At 43.7% G+C, this 16,487-nt stretch overlaps 1 protein-coding gene across 2 annotated transcripts in view; it reads left to right on the plus strand.

Moving 5' to 3' along the window:
* Tacr1 (tachykinin receptor 1) overlaps positions 1-16,487 on the plus strand; it is a 179,328-nt gene that overhangs the window by 157,091 nt on the left and 5,750 nt on the right. For both annotated transcript variants that reach the window (XM_041638532.1, XM_041638541.1), the window contains one exon: positions 15,232-15,382. In XM_041638532.1, the coding sequence (XP_041494466.1) occupies positions 15,232-15,382 (151 nt within the window). The remainder of the gene's footprint in view (positions 1-15,231; positions 15,383-16,487) is intronic.

Raw genomic sequence — 16,487 nt, forward strand, 5'->3', positions numbered from 1 at the left:
ACTCACACATAAACTGGAATCTAGTTGGCCATGTTCCAAGTCACCCGTCTTGGTGAAATTCTATTTTGAAACTCTTTTTTTTTAACTGTGCTATTTTTATATAAATTATCTGTCATTGTTATTGAGTGTAGAAGACAATATTTGCCCTTCATATCTTTACTCATCCTCGGGAAAGGGTAATTTCTCTGACAGGAGTGGCATGGTTCTTCTCAGTGCATCCCAGCAGAAAGAAAATGGGATGAGAAAACGACACTTCTGATTTCTATTCCCATTCCAGTCCTGAACTGCTTAAACAGGCAATTGCCTCCCCTGCCCCTTAATTTTTCAATATGAAACAGGGTGTGCAGTAGCTGCCTCTCCCCTGCATCCCCAGGGGTAATGAGGTGAAGAGGAATCAACTTCCCACACCCCTGAAATGAAATCACTGCACATAAAGACTGTTGGGTTTTCATTTGGTTTTGGTTTGGCTTGAAATGATCTTTTCAGACAAGATCTTCTATAGCTCAGGCTTGCCTGGAAATTGTAACGTAGCAGAGGGTGGCACTGAACCCCTCATTCTCCCGCCTCCACTGTTCCAGGGCTGGAATGTAGCAGAGGGTGGCACCGAACCCCTCATTCTCCCGTCTCCACTGTCCCAGGGCTGGAATGTAGCAGAGGGTGGCACTGAACCCCTCATTCTCCCGCCTCCACTGTCCCAGGGCTGGAATGTAGCAGAGGGTGGCACCGAACCCCTCATTCTCCCGCCTCCACTGTCCCAGGGCTGGAATGTAGCAGAGGGTGGCACCGAACCCCTCATTCTCCCGCCTCCACTGTCCCAGGGCTGGAATGGCACACGTGCTCCAGGGGCTGGCACTGAGGGAGTGAGGTGTCTGCATCCCCACACCCGGGAGGTCACTTCCATTATATCACAGCAGACCAAAGATCTTCAGGAGAAAGACCCCTGGCCATGTGACAGCCTTTGTTATTCTGCAGTTTCTCTAGCAGAGAGAAAACTCTCCCCAGGCACAGCAATAAGGTTGAGGATGTTGCATCAGAGCCAGGATTCTGGGCACTCGCTTAGACCTAGGGACATACACTGTCATTAGTCACAGGTTAAATAAACAGAGCTGTTTCGATTGTTTTAAGTGTTTTCTCTTGCCCCTGGAAATACCAGGAGTGTTAAATAGCGGCCAGCACACACATTTATGGCTTAACTCATTTACGTGAGGAAATATTAATTGCTATCCATTGGCACTGGTTGAAGTAGTTTCCAAGCAATGCTCTACTCCAAATAGCCATGTTTGGGCTGAGGAGATAATCCAGTTGGCATGTGGTGTTCGGCGAATGCAAGCACATAAAATCTATTTACTCTATTGCTCAGCTGCACGCAGGCAGGAGGAATGGAGTTTGATCCCCAGAACTCATGTAAAAAATCCCGGTAATCCTGGTGGGTAATTGGTGCTGGAGAGGAAGAGATGGGCTCACTGGCAAGCCGGTCTAGACTAATCAGCAAGCCTTGTCTCAAAAAAAAAAAAAAAAACAGGGTGGATCAGGTTGGTGAGATAACTGGGTAGCACTTGTCACTAGGTTTAACAACCTGGGTTCAAAGCCTGGAACCCTCTTATTTAGCTTCTCTAGGATCACGAATTATACGCTCCCAAAGAAAAATATATAGTTATCCTCCTGGATATTGGAAGTAGACAAGATTGTCAGGCAAAAATTGGGAGCTTGGGGGTGGGGTGGAGTGGGGGTAAGGGGAGATGGGGAGAGAGAAGTAAGAAGGGGAGGATGGGAGAGCTTGGAGGAATGGGACGGTTGGGATGGAGGAAGGGTGGATACGGGAGCAGAGAAGTATATATCTTAATTAAGGGTGCCATTTTAGGGTTGGCAAGAGACTTGACTCTAGAGGGGTTCCCAGGTGTCCAAGGAGATGTCCCCAGCTTGTTCCTTGGGCAGCTGAAGAGAGGGCACCTGAACTGGCCCTATCCTATAGCCATACTGATGAATATCTTGCATATCACCATAGAACCTTCATCTGGCGATGGATGAAGGTAGAGACAGAGACCCACACTGGAGCACTGGATTGAGCTCCCAAGGTCCAAATGAGGAGCAGAAGGAGGGAGAATATGAGCAAAGAAGTCGGGATCACCCACCCCCTGAGACAGTGGAGCTGATCTATTGGGAGCTCACCAAAGCCAGCTGGACTGGGACTGATAGAGCATGTGATCAAATGAACTCTCTGAACGTGGCTGACAATGAGTGCTGACTGAGAAGCCAAGGACAATGGCAATGGGTTTTGATCCTACTACATGTACTGGCTTTATGGGAGCCTAGCCTGTCTGGATGCTCACCTTCCTAGACCTGGATGGAGGGGGGAGGACCTTGGACTTCACACAGGGCAGGGAACCCTGACTGCTCTTTAAACTGGAGGGGGAGGGGAAGTGGTAGGAGGGGGAGGGAAATGGGAGGAGGGGAGAAGGGGAAAATTTTTAATACAAATTTTTGAAAAGAGCCTGGAACCCACAAGACAGACAGAGAGAGTCACCTCCAGCAAGTTGTCCTCTGAGCTATATGCGTTCTCAAAATCAATAAATGAATGCATTTTTAATTAAAAATAAGGTGGGGATAGAGAGATGGCTCAGCAGTTAAGAGCATTCTGCTTTTATAAAGGGTCTGAGTTTGGCTCCCAGCACCCAACTGGTGGCTCACAGGTGTCTGTAATAACATCTCCAGAGGATCCAATGCCTTCCTTTGGCCTCCGCAGGCTCCAAACACACAGATGTGCACATATATATATGCAGACAAACACTTAGATACATATAAAATAAAAAAAAATCTTTTAAAATAGCATAACAAGATAGACCATTCCTGAAGGATTTAGGACTGACATCTGGCTTCTACATGCAAATGTATGTGTATCAGTGCGTGCACACGTACACACACACATACATGCACACAGAGAGAGAGAGAGTGCTCATTTTCAGTGCCTGGCAGGGTGCAACACACAAGCTGTCTAGAACCCAGCTCTCCGCAGTACATTGCTCATGTTAAATCGTAGCCACTAAGGCACAAAGCATATGCCATATCTGTCGCCTGGACACTCTTGCCCAGTAAGAGCACGCTGCAGTGACTCAGCCAACCCAACCTTAGGCAGAACATCCCCAGCAGCGTTCAGACCCTTCCAGAGCAACTGAGGGTGTGTGGGGTACAGAACAAAACATTGATGAACGATCCTCTGATGTTCAAATCCTCTGAGGAGCAAACATGCTTCTGATAAAGCAGAGCTTTGTTCTGTACAGGGCTGGGTTATTCTGAGATCTGCAAAGTTCACGCTACACAAGGCATAGGCTGGAAAACTTCTTTGTGCATGTGGGATGAGGGATAGGGTGGGTGGGCTAAGCATGGTGTACCATGGATCCAAGCGCATGAAATCTATATTACTTTATTGTCCAGCTACTGAAATGCCAACTGCCTAAAGGAACCACTGATTGGACCGGGTGCCGACTGCAGGGTGGCACCACCTAGTGGTAGTTGTCTAGCACTGATTCCCAAATCAGCCTGTGCCACCTCTCACCTGGACACCTGTTCCACACCTTCACTTCCACACTATATGGAGCTGTTGGGTGCGTATTTTATCAGAAATTTGGACCGTAAAATCAGGGTATGACAGCATAAGGCTGGTTGGTTTTTCTCCAAAAATGTAGAGTCATGCCCACAGGAAATGTTACGCTACTTGTGTTCTTACTCAAGCCCTTCTTCCAATTACTTCACTTGGGTTTCCCCTCCTATGCCTTTCCCACCATTACTTCCATCCCTGATGCTTTCATTCCCCCACCAGTCCAATTCCATGTCCCTTTTGCCTCAAATTAGGCTTGTGTCTTATTTTACGTTATCCCAAACCACAGTGAGCTCCACGGTCAAACTGAAAACTTTCTCATCTGTCGTCTCAGAAATATAAAGTTTGTAGAAGCTTTTCATGTTTTACATTTGGTGGCAATCAAGCACTGGGCAGGACTGTTAACCACCTGCCTGCCCAGGAGCAAGAGTGCATATGCACAAACGGGCATTCCCAGCCTCCCCGCTATGCACCCACCCCCACGCTGCCCCTAAGCAGACAGAAGGAGGAGTGGTATGGATGGGGGAGCTTGGATCTCTCTTCTGGAGTCTCTGCTGCAATATTTCTCTTTCCAACATTTTAAACTCTGAAGGCAGACCAGGTGGCGTGACAAGAGATGGAGGGCTTTGCCTCTCGTACCTCTTCCACCAAATGCATGTTATCTTCTCTTGACCCTTGACTCCCACTTAGCTACTGCGGCTACCCTGCCTTTCATAGCTAAGACTATTGAGACTGGCGTCTCCAGCCACCATCTGTCTCTGCTTCCTCTCTTCCCATGATTCATTCCACCTGATCCAATCACTGACCTCCTAAATCAGTTTCCCAAAGCCAGACAGGAGGTTCACAACTTCATCCTTCTTCTTCACAAAGATAGACTCCATCTTCCCTGAAGCCTCTTACTCTGGGCTTGAACCCCTAAATGTGGCGTCTTCACTTCTCATGGCCGTCTGTATCATGTCAACATTTTGTGGACCCCTAATCTAATACCAGCCCTCCTGCTCCAGACATTTACTGACCTCAAGGTCAGTTCCCCCACAAGCCTGCTCCTCCTCCCAGTACCAAGCTAGGAGTACATGTTTGTGGATATGCATCTTAGTGAACTGATATTTCATTTGTATTTTAATAAGTAAAGCTTGCCTGAAGATCAGAGAATAAAACGGTTGTCATGATCAGCCTTACAGAGCAGGCAGTGGTAACACACACCTTTAAGCCCAGTAGCCACACTAGTTTGCTATAGCAGTTGTGGTAGACGCCTTTAATCCCAGCCCTCGAGAGGATTATAAAACAGGGGGAGACAGCTCTCAGACACACTCTCATTCTGAGATTCCTGGAGGCAGAATCGCCATTTCAGACTGAGGTAGAGGTAAGATCCAGTGACAGGTTGTTTTTCTTTTCTGACCTGAAGGTCGAACCCCAGTGTCTGTCTCTGGGTTTTTATTAGTCCTGCTATACATTAGCTCCTGTGCAGGCAGACAATGAACAATCCTGCCTAGGGCTTTGATTGGGTGAATATGTAAAACTTCACTCTCTACTGCTTCACGAGAGAAAGCCAGGTCAGTTATATTTTCAGAAGCCAAGTCTCCAGATCTCCCTCCCAGCCACGTCACCTACAAAGTCTTTTCCTTCCTACCCATCCATCTAGCTTCTACATGAATGGTCCGCAACCTGTGAGCTTTGACCCCTTTGGGTGGCATATCAGATATTATATTATGATTACATTATGATTCATAAAGTGGCAAAATTACAGTTATGAAGTAGCAATGAAATAATTTTATGGTTGTGGCTGGGGGCATCACCACATGAGGGACTGTACAAAAGGACCATGGCATTAGAAAGGTTGAGAACCACTGCCCTACATCCGGTCATTCCCACTTCTGCTAGATCACTGCAGAGCATCCGAAAGACTGGTTCTTCTAGCCTCGTCCGACTCCACCGAAGCTCTACCATGTCCTGATCCAGTTAATCCCCTGTAAGAAACAGTTTTATGGTTTCCCATCAGAATTAATTAGGAATTCTCCAACCTGTCACAAAATGTGCCTCATGATCTGGCCTCTGTCTTCCTTTGTAGCTAAGACCCACAATGATGCTCCTCAGACAAAGGACCCAAGTCCCATTCAGTGTGGTGTATTGGTGAAGTACCTCCTTCATGCCTTGACCCTGCCTAAGTACCTTCACACTCACTGTTTTCCATATCCAAGGTCCCCTTGCTGTTCTGGGCCTGTCTGCCTGTCACTTCTGTCTATTTAAACCAGCAGCTCCTCTTCGGGGAAGCTCCTGCCCAGTGGGATGGAGGACTCTGCAATTGTCTCACCCTCCATAGACTTAGTAAAAAAAATCACCATCTATCTAAGGCTGTTGCTAAACGCTTCTCTATTAATATAATTTACATTGTATCCGTACTTACAAAGAATTTCTCATACTATGCAGTGTTTACATTGCCATGGATCCCCAGTTTGCACTAAGAGAACTGTGTGCTTCCAACCTGAACTGGCACATGAATCTAAAGTGCACATTCCGAAAAGTGATATCTGCAGGGCTTCAGCTCTGACAAGCTCCCAGGGGTGGCTGGTATAGTGGATGTAGTGATCAGAGAGTGATGGAGGTGGTCAAGGCAATGAGCAGCAAGTGATGGGGCTAGACAGGGAGTGCTGGATGATGCTCGCAGTGGGGTGGATACTGACAGCAGCTAACAGGCTGCATGGAATTAGGATCACATGCATGACCGCCAGTCATTCTTTAGCACCTGAAAACTCCCACCTACTGCCTTCTAAGCACAGAAAGTCAATGCATCAGCCCACAAAGCAGAGCTATCTCCATAGAGTGAGGATGGAGAGCACAGATCCACACCTGCTTGGCCTCCTTCACAGGCTCCCGGTCTGACTTCAGGGCACCTAGAGTCCCCCGAGGGGCTTATGAAGACACCGAGATGCTATTTAATTAAACACATTAGCACTGATTTCAAATGTTGAGGATTATTCCAGAAGCTGACACTGTTGATGCCTTGATCAGCAGAGTGGCTCATGCTGGTGAAATGTAAGGAAACCTGGGTTCGTGTGCATTAAGGTATTAAGGTACGGAAAGTGGAAATCTGTGGAATTTGAGGGCCACACGGTCTCCATTTGGCAAGCTCACCCTGTATAACATGTGTCAAGCCTCCTTGGCTGCTTAAAGATGTTAACTAGATGGCACAAAACCAGGAACATGGGTACACCCCCTTCTGAAAGTTGTCATGCGTGTGTCTGAAATACAGTAACAATCAAAGTGCTGCCCACTTGCGCCTACACAGCCCAGTGCACACCTCCACAATCAGACAAGCAGTTCCCTCTGCTGCTGCCTGATGCCCCTAAGCCCTCTTCTCTCTCTAGCTCAATCTTTAGAGCATTGCCAACCCCAGATCTCTTTTCTCAAGGCAGATATTACTTCTGAGAGTTCATAAAGCATTGCCTGAAAGGAAAAAAGGAAATATCAAGATGAAAAGCCAGAACAGGTGTGGAGCTATACGAAACAGGATTACTCAGGTTAATTGACCAGCATTCTAAAAGAATGGTCTTGGAACACACATGTATATGCATGCATACATATACACACACATATACATATATACACACATTGACTAACTCTACTTAACCACAGGATATGGTTAAAATGTCTTCAAGCACATGTCACAGTGAAATCTATTTATTTTTATGTTTTCATACTGATGGGAGTCTATGTATTTTAATTACGCTCATTGGTAAGTTTTGAGAACCAGATAATATTTGGAAAGGTTTTTTTGTTGTTGGTTTTGTTTGTTTGTTTGCTTGCTTGATTGTTTTTTACAGTTTCTGTGTAACAGGAGTCTATCTGAGCAAGATTCAGGAATGTGTTTAAACTTTGACCTCATCTAGGCATTAACTTTGCCTTTTCCAAATGAATGGAGCTATTAAAAAAACACCCTGAGTGAGGAAACTCAGACCCAGAAAGACAACAAGGTACTCACTCATAAGTGGATATTAGACATAAAGCAAAGGACAACCAGCCTACAGTCCACACCCCGGAGAAGCTAGGTAACAAGGAGAGCCCTAAGAGATACATACATGAATTCCCCCTGGAAAGGGAAAATAGACAAGACCTACTGAGAAAATTGGGAACTTTGTGAGGGGATAGAAGGGGAGGGAGAGGAGGGAAGGGGAGGAGGGATGAGAATATGATGGAACAGGATGGTTGAGATGGGGGAAGGTCAGAGAGAGAAAGCAAGGAAAGAGATATCTTGAGTGAGGAAGTCATTGTGAAGCTAGCAAGAAACTTGGAACTATGGAAATTCCCAGGAATCCACAAGGATAATCCTAGCTAAGAACCTAAGCAATAATGGAGAAGGTGCCTGAACTGGCCTTCCCCTAATCAGATTGATAACTACCTTAATTGTCATCATAGAACATTCATCCAGCAACTGATAGAAGCAGATGCAAAGAACCTCAGCTAAGCACTGGACCAAACTTCCAGAGAGGGAAGAGTGATATGAGCAAAGGGGTCAAGACCATGATGGGGATCCCCACCAAAACAGCTGACTCAAGATAGTGGGAGCTCACTAATTCCAGACTGACTGCAGGGGAACCCACATAAGACCAAACTAGTCCCTCTGAATGTGGGTGACAGTTGCATGGTTTGGGCCGTCTTTGGGACCATTGCCTGTTGGAGGGGGCAGGGACTGCTTGTTTGTCCTGGATGCTTAGCCCCAAAACAATCACACAGAAGCTAATTTAATTAAATCATTGCTTGCCCATTAACTCTAGCTTCTTATTGGTTAACTCTTACATATTAATTTAATCCATTTCTATTCATCTGTGTATCACCATGTGGCTGTGGCTTACTGGCTAAAGTTCCCAGCATCTGTCTCTGGTGGCTCCATGGCTTCTCCCTTTCTTCTTCCACATACTCAGCTTAGTTTTTCCCACCTAGCTAAGTTCTGCCCTGCTATAGGTCCAAAGCAGTTTCTTTATTCATTAATGGTAGTCTCAGCATACAGAGGGAAATCCCACATCACCTCCCCTTTTCTGTTTAAACAAAAAGGAAGGTTTTAACTTTAACATAGTAAAATTACATATAACAAAACAGTTATTAAGCAAGAATTACAGTTACAATATTTATATCTACTTCCTATCTACTCTTCAACTCCATCAAAGACTCCAGAAGGTTATAATATTAAGTAAACAGAAAGTGCATTATAAGCTACTTCCAGAACTCTAGAATTGACAGAGACATCTTACTGCCTGGACAGTCATGAAAGTTCTTCTGTACCATTGGGGCATCCATCTTCAGCCTACCGGTCCATGGTATCCACAGACTTTTCCATGAAGCGGGAAATTTCAAAAACAGTACCACCTATATTGGCAGTTTGTCAGACACTTTCTTCTGTGTCCTGCAGAATATCTGGCAGACTCTTTCATAAAGCAGAAACCCCAAAGGACCATTTCACCTTTAGTCAAGTTCAGCAGTCATTTCTCTGTGGGTCCTACGTGTCCAGTTAAGCAATCCAGGCAAGAACAGTTCCTTGCCCAAATGGCTAGCATATTCCATAAGGAGCCTCTTCAATGCCTATCTTCCTCTTGAAGTAATTGGTGCTGCCAGGAGCAGACGTGTCTCATTTTCCTGAAAAGTACTAAGTTATTAAAACATTTTAAATGCCATATTCTGTAGTCTTTGAAAAATTTGAAGAATACCTCTCTCTATCTGAAATATATCTCTGTACATCTAGAAAGTCTAACTAACATGACTACAAGCTTGACTATTATAGATCACTCTCTACTTACCTATATAACTTAATTATACATTACATTTTTAAATGATCTGCACAATCACAATACCTTAATCAAGAGCAAAAATATATACATTTAGTATAACAAAATTGACTTTAAGTTTATATCAATAAGCCAAGATCTTTATCAATGCAAATCTCTATAGCATTTCCCCCTTTAAATGTAAAGAAATGTTTATAAACAATATTTGGAAATATGGGCGTGGTTTTCTCCATACTGTTTCCTGCTGATTGTTGGGCATAGTAATTTTTGGGAGTGTTCATGACAACCTTTGGGTGGTCTTGTTCCATCAATCCATACCAGTTTGGAAGCAATCCACAGGTTCTCATCCTCTGTGGAAACAAGAGAAGAACCTCTTTTCCAAAGCAACATATCCTTAGACCCAAATTTGGAAGTCATGATACCTTTAGAACATATATGCTGGTTTAGCTTACCAGTCCATACAATGAAATGTCTCTTTGTACTTATCTCCTTCACAGTCAAAAAATTTAAAGAAAAGACAATAGTATACATCATCCAGACTCTCTGTGTATATTCCATCTTTATGTGACTTATTTTTTTACTCCTTTTAATCTATGACTATCTGTACTCTGTCTCTTTAAAGACTTTACCTTTTTTCTTAAACCATTAGCTTCCTTTTATGACTCTCTATACTCTTTTTCTTCTCTCTCCCAAGCCTGCATACATTTATCCAACACTGTGACTTGTTTACAGTTCTTTTCCATCTGGATTTGTCTTTATTATATATCTATAATTCTTTACTGTCCAGGAGTGCTTTATAAAATGCTAAGCACTTCTTAAAACTTAAGCTACACCATTACTAGGGTATATACAGTACTTCCTACTTGCCTCACCCAGTTCAGCATGGTGGAGTCACTTGTGCCTCTGAGCTCACACCACCCTACTTTCAGGCATACAGCTGGTCCATGTTGCCATCAAGCAAGCCACAGTATGCGGCTCACAAACCCCAAATGCTCTGTCTTCCAAAAAAGCCAGAGGTCATGCTGGCAGCATGGCCTAGAAAGCCAGCATTTTAAAACAGCATGGCTTTTTTTTTTTTTTGCTACAGCTGATTCAGGAAAGCCTCTCTTAAAGGAGCTGTGGCATGCCACCAGTAAACAGCAAGAAGTTGTGTTAAACTTTGTAGTTCTGTGTCTAGAATTAAGCTCTCTCAGGTTTTAAGTGGATTTTAGTTTGCCACGTTGGTGCCAATTTGTTGGAGAGGGCAGGAGCCACTTGTTCATCCTGGATGCTTAGTCCCAAAATAACCACACAGAAACTGTATTAATTAAATCACTGCTTGGCCCATTAGCTCTAGCTTCTTATTGGCTAACTCTTATATATTGATTTAACCCATTTCTATTAATCTGTGTATCACCACGTGGCTGTGACTTACCAAATAAAGTTTCCAGCATCTGTCTCCAGTGGCTCCATGGTTTCTCTCTGACTCCACCCTTCTTCCTCCCAGAATTCAGCTTAGTTTTCTCTGCCTAGATAAGTTCTGAAAAACATATTATTTGCAAAACTGTTTGGCCAATAGCTTAAGCATATTTCTGGCTAAACTCACATCCTAAATTAATCTATCTCTATTATTCTGTATATCGCCATGCGGCTGTGACTTACTGGCTAAAGTTCCCAGCATCTGTCTCCAGAGGCTTCATGGCCTCTCTTTGACTCTGCCGTTCTTCCTCCCAACATTCAGCTTAGTTTTCCCCACCTAGCTAAATTCTGCCCTACTATAGGTCCAAAGCAGTTTCTTTATTTATTAATGGTAATCTCAACATACACAGGGCAATCCTACATCAATTGCCAGTACCAGGATTTATCCCTAATGCTTGAACTGGTTTTGTGGAGCCTATTCCCTTTGGAGGGATACCTTGCCCAGCCTAAATATAGGAGAATATAGGAGGAGGACCTTGGTCCTGTCTCAAAGTGATGTGCCAGACTTTATTGACTCCCCATGGGAAGCCTTACCCTCTCTAAGGGATGGACAAGGATGAGGTGGGGGGAAGGTGTGGGTATAGTGGTATATTGCTTGTAATTTGATGAGTAACTCCTGCCTAAAGACCAGAGGCAAAGCTAAAGCCACTAGAGGTCAGGCAATTGTGACACACACCTTTAATCCCAAGATTTGGGAGACAGAGTCAGATGGATCTCTGTGAGTTCAAGGCTACTCTGGACAACACAAAATCAATGCAGAAATAAATTCAGGTGGTGGTGGCCTATGCCTTTAATCCCAGTACTGAGGAGTCATATGCCATTAATCCAGTGCTAGAGGGAATATAAAATGAGAGGAGAGAGAGGCTGTTTGCTTAGTCTGTGGTCTCCCAGCCTTGGTAGAGGTAAGACTTCTCTAGTGGCTTTAGCTTTGCTCTGGTCTTCAGGCAAGATTTATTTATCAAAATATAAATAACAGACCACTGCATTCGGGGAGGAGAGGAGGGAGTAAGAACTAGTATTGGTATGTAAACTGAAAAAAGATTGTTTTAAAAAACAAATAAAATAATAAAAAAAAACTTTCTCTTTTCTAGGAGGGATCTGTTGAGGAGTACACAGAGAAACAAACCAGAAGGCTATAGACTTATAAATCTGGAGAACCAGAATCAGGAAGGCCAAGCTAAAATACTTTATATAGTTATTTTATCTAGAAATATATATATTTTTAAGACCTACCATCTTAACCATCTTAAAGTGTACAGTCCAGGTCTGGAGAGTTGGCTCAGTGGTTAAGAATGCATAGTAGTCTTGCAGAGGACCTGAGCTTAGGTCCCTGCACCTACCCTGGCCAAGGAACCCAACACCCTCATCTGGCCTCCATGAGCACTGCACTCATGGGCACAGGCATACACATAGGCACACATGCAAATACATAATTTAAAATAATCACTTTTGAGTTTTAAAGAGTACGGTTCAGTGACATTAGAGCATTCGCACTGCTAGGACACACTCATCAGTCCATTTCTAGAATATTTTCATCATCCCAAACAGAACCACTATGCACACTGAGTATGAATTCCTACTCTGTCCCCCACATACTTACTCTCTACTAATCTACTCCCTGTCTCTATGGCATATGTGTTATATGAAGCAGAATTCTTCAGAATTTACCCTACTATGTCTGCTCACTTATTCCCCTAGCATAGTGTTAGCAGAGTTTATCTGTAGACCAAGATACCATCTTCTCTCAGGCTGAATACACAATTTGTTTATCCATTCATCTATTGATTTGTATTTGTGCTGTTCCCATATCTTAGCTGTTATGAATAATAGTGCATAAATATCTGTTGGTGTTCAGGCTTTCTGTTTCTTAGAGTGTGTGCCTAGAAATGAAACTAATTGACAATCTATCTATTATTCTTCATTATCCCTGTTAGGTAATAGAAAAAATAATGTTCAACCTGACTATAACACTGTGAGTCTATGTGTGTGTTTGTGTGTTTTTGTGTACATGTCATGGGCATATGTTCTCATGCACACATATCTGAACACTCATGTGGATATCGGAGGCCAACATCAGGTATCTTTCTCAGTCACCCTATACGTTATTTTTTGAGACAGGGTCTCTTGCTGAAGCTGGAGCTCACCATTATAGCTAGACTTTCTGTGTAGTGTGCTCCAAGGGTCTGCCTATCTCCATATCCAAGTATTTGGATTACAGATGGGTACTGCCACACCTGGATTTTTTTTCATGTGTCCTGTAGATATGACCTCAAGTCCTCACGGTTGGGAGGCAAGCATCTTACTGACCGAGCCATCTCTCCAGCCCCTGTCATATCTTTTCACCAAAATTGAGTTCATATTGATTGTTATTTCCAAAGAAATAACAACATTCCTTCTTTTGTCCCTTGGAAAAAGAAGGATCAGCCTGGTGTAGTGGTGTATGCATCTAAAGAAACCCAAGGGAGGAAGACAGCACAATTTCAAAGGCCAGGCTACATAGTGAGACCCTGTATCAGAGAAAAAAGAGAGGGGAAGAAAGGTGAGAGAAAAAGGCTGTGACTATTATCTCTATGAATTAGCTACTTCTGTAATCACAGGCTCCTCTGATCAACAAGACCCCGGATACCAAAGGATAAGTTATATAAGGGGAAATGAATTTAACACATGCTCTAATGAAGTCATTCAATTACAAATACCCATGGAGTCCCAACAGGGACTCATCAGTATTGTGAATTCAAAGCCTAAAATAGAAGTTCCCCATCCCCACCATCTATTACAATAAATTAGGGAATTTTCTATATTATACTCTCCCACTCCCACACCCAGGCTAATTGAATGAACACCTTCAGTAACTGGACATTAAAAGCTCTCACAGCGACTCTTCTATGCACTTGATGCTGAAAATCATTGGTCCAGGGAAATGTTTTTCAATTTCTGAACCAGGAACAGCAGTATCTCCTGGGAATTTGATATAAGTTCAAGGGATTTGGCACAGAGGAGACAACTCAGTGGGTAAAATTCTCTGAAATCATGGGGGCCTGAATTTAGATTACCAGGAACCACTCAAAGAGCCCAGTGAGGTGGGTCAAGGTGGGTCACATCTGTGATCTCAGAAATGAGAGGCAGACACAAGACAATCCCTGGAGCTTGCTAGCCCACCCTCCAGTCTAGCCAATCAGTGAGCTCCATGTTGAGTGAGAGACCCTACCTCCAAAAATAAGGTAGAGAGTCATAGAATAAGATAATCAATGTCAACCTATGACCTTCACGTGCAGATGCCTGGGAGTACACACTCTTACCACATAATAACCTACATATACACATGCACATACATGTACACCACAAACACAAATATGTAAAATAAATAAATAAGTGCTGGGTTTTTTTTATGACCAGCCCTCTGCAATTGCTCAAGTTCCCTAGGGGATTCTGAAACCAACTGTAATACATGAATCCAAAGAAAGAAGCATCTATTGGATAACAGTATCTTTCCATGCATCCTTCACTAGTCAGGTCCAAAGAGCACCCCAAGGCAGTAACCTGTCAAGGCACAACCAGAGTGTTTGTTCATTCGTACGATTATTAATCAGTCCACAGGAAGCAGAGCTTTTCTTTTAGGAAGGGACCATGGGGGAGTCTTGGAATATCCTCTGGTTCTGTCCATCCCTGTCGTCTCTAAATACTTTGTTTGTGAGCACATTCACCACAGCAACCCGAAGGAAGGACTAAAAGAAGATTGGGCACACAGCACACTGTCACTGCTGTGGTGGCTCTAAGAGGAAGTGGCTACCCGGGGGACCTTGAGAGCCCCAGGAGCCAAGATCAGTGTGCCTGCACACAATGGATGTGCTACCACTCTGCCTCGCCAATTCTGCAGCTCAGGGCTCAGGACTCCTCAAGTATTTTCAAATTGTTGATTTCCATATTCAGAGAAGGCTGGCAACATGGCAGAGCTGCGGAGATTGACAAGGACATGACAGAGCACATGGAATGCTGTCGAGGAGAGATGGAGTGCCAACATGGGTTCCCTGTTGAAAAGTGAGAGCTTAGCACTGGCTGTCAGAGAGTGGAAGGAAACAAGTCTGCGGGGCTCTTCCCCAGCCGTAGGAAGCTGGCTCTGCGCTGAGAGGGTGCACACCTCTAACTGCAGTCCCAGAGCTCCAGAGGCTGAGGCAGGAAGATCGGGGCCTCCACATCATCCTCCAACCTCTACTACTGTTATGATTTGAATGTGAAATGTCCCCCATAGGCTCATGTTTGTACAGTTGGTTACCAGCAGGTGACGCTATTTTTGGAAGGCCATGGAACCTTAGGAAATGGAGCCTTGCTGGGTGTTCAGCTATCCAGGTTTGGGTTTGGAGCCTGCTATTTCTAAGACTGACTCCTCTGTCTACCTCACAGGTACCACATCTGTGTGACTGTGCTGATCTACTTCCTACCTCTGCTGGTGATTGGCTATGCATACACTGTGGTAGGGATCACACTGTGGGCCAGCGAGATCCCTGGGGACTCCTCCAACCGTTACCACGAGCAAGTGTCTGCCAAGCGCAAGGTGAGCAAAGGCCAAGTAGGCATAGACCACCATGGTACTAACAGTAACAGGGGAGAGGGTAGGGAAAGGGGTATACTCCCAAGGCAGAAGCCATAGGCATCACTGGACCTCAGGAACAGGAGAGGAAAGCAGAGTCTTTCTTCACACCCACCAGTACATATACACACTCAGTCATACACATGTGCAAAGTCTCATAAACATAATCATACACATACAAAACTACTCTTCCACACACATGCATTCACATAATACACACAACACTCATATACACATATACATCCACATATAGACATTCATATACACACAAACATAAACAGTCATACATCCAAAAATGCACTTGTACATACACATATATATGCACACACCCTCATGAACATTTACACATACAAATATAGGCATTCATAAACATGCACACAAATACTAGTATACATGTGCACACACTCATACACATACACACATATATAAACATACACATATAGATGCTCATATACATATACTCACAAACTTTATATACATATACACTCTCATATGTCCATACAAATACACTCAATTGCATAAATTCACACATGTATGTCACACTCTATATGTATACACTCATATAGAGACACATATTCAAATTCACACACTCATATATATGTACATACTTATACACAAGTATGCATGTATTCATATATATATACTCATGTACATTCACATAATCCTTCATGTGTAGACATTCATATACACATTATCATACACATACATATATACAAACACATATGCTAATATGCAAACATACACAAACTCATACACATGTATACCATTCATACACACATATACATATATATGCATACACATATGCATATACAACTCATACACACTCACATACATACACATACATAGAACTCAGACAAATGCACACAACTTGCACACACACATGCTTACACAAAGCACTTTTGTCTGGAAATTTATAAACAAGAGAAATTGGTCTTCACAGCTCTGGAGACCAGGAGGCCAGGACCAAGGCAGAGCCCCTGTCTGTGAGGCACTTCCTGCTCATGGCAGTCGCCTTCGCACTGGGTGCTCTCGCAGTAGAAAGGCAAGAGAGTCCTAGGCCTCTCTAATA

The sequence above is a fragment of the Microtus oregoni genome, unplaced genomic scaffold (genome assembly GCF_018167655.1).
Source record: "Microtus oregoni isolate MIOR12 unplaced genomic scaffold, Mior012 000002F_ref0000024, whole genome shotgun sequence".
NCBI classification, from domain to species: Eukaryota; Metazoa; Chordata; class Mammalia; order Rodentia; family Cricetidae; genus Microtus; species Microtus oregoni.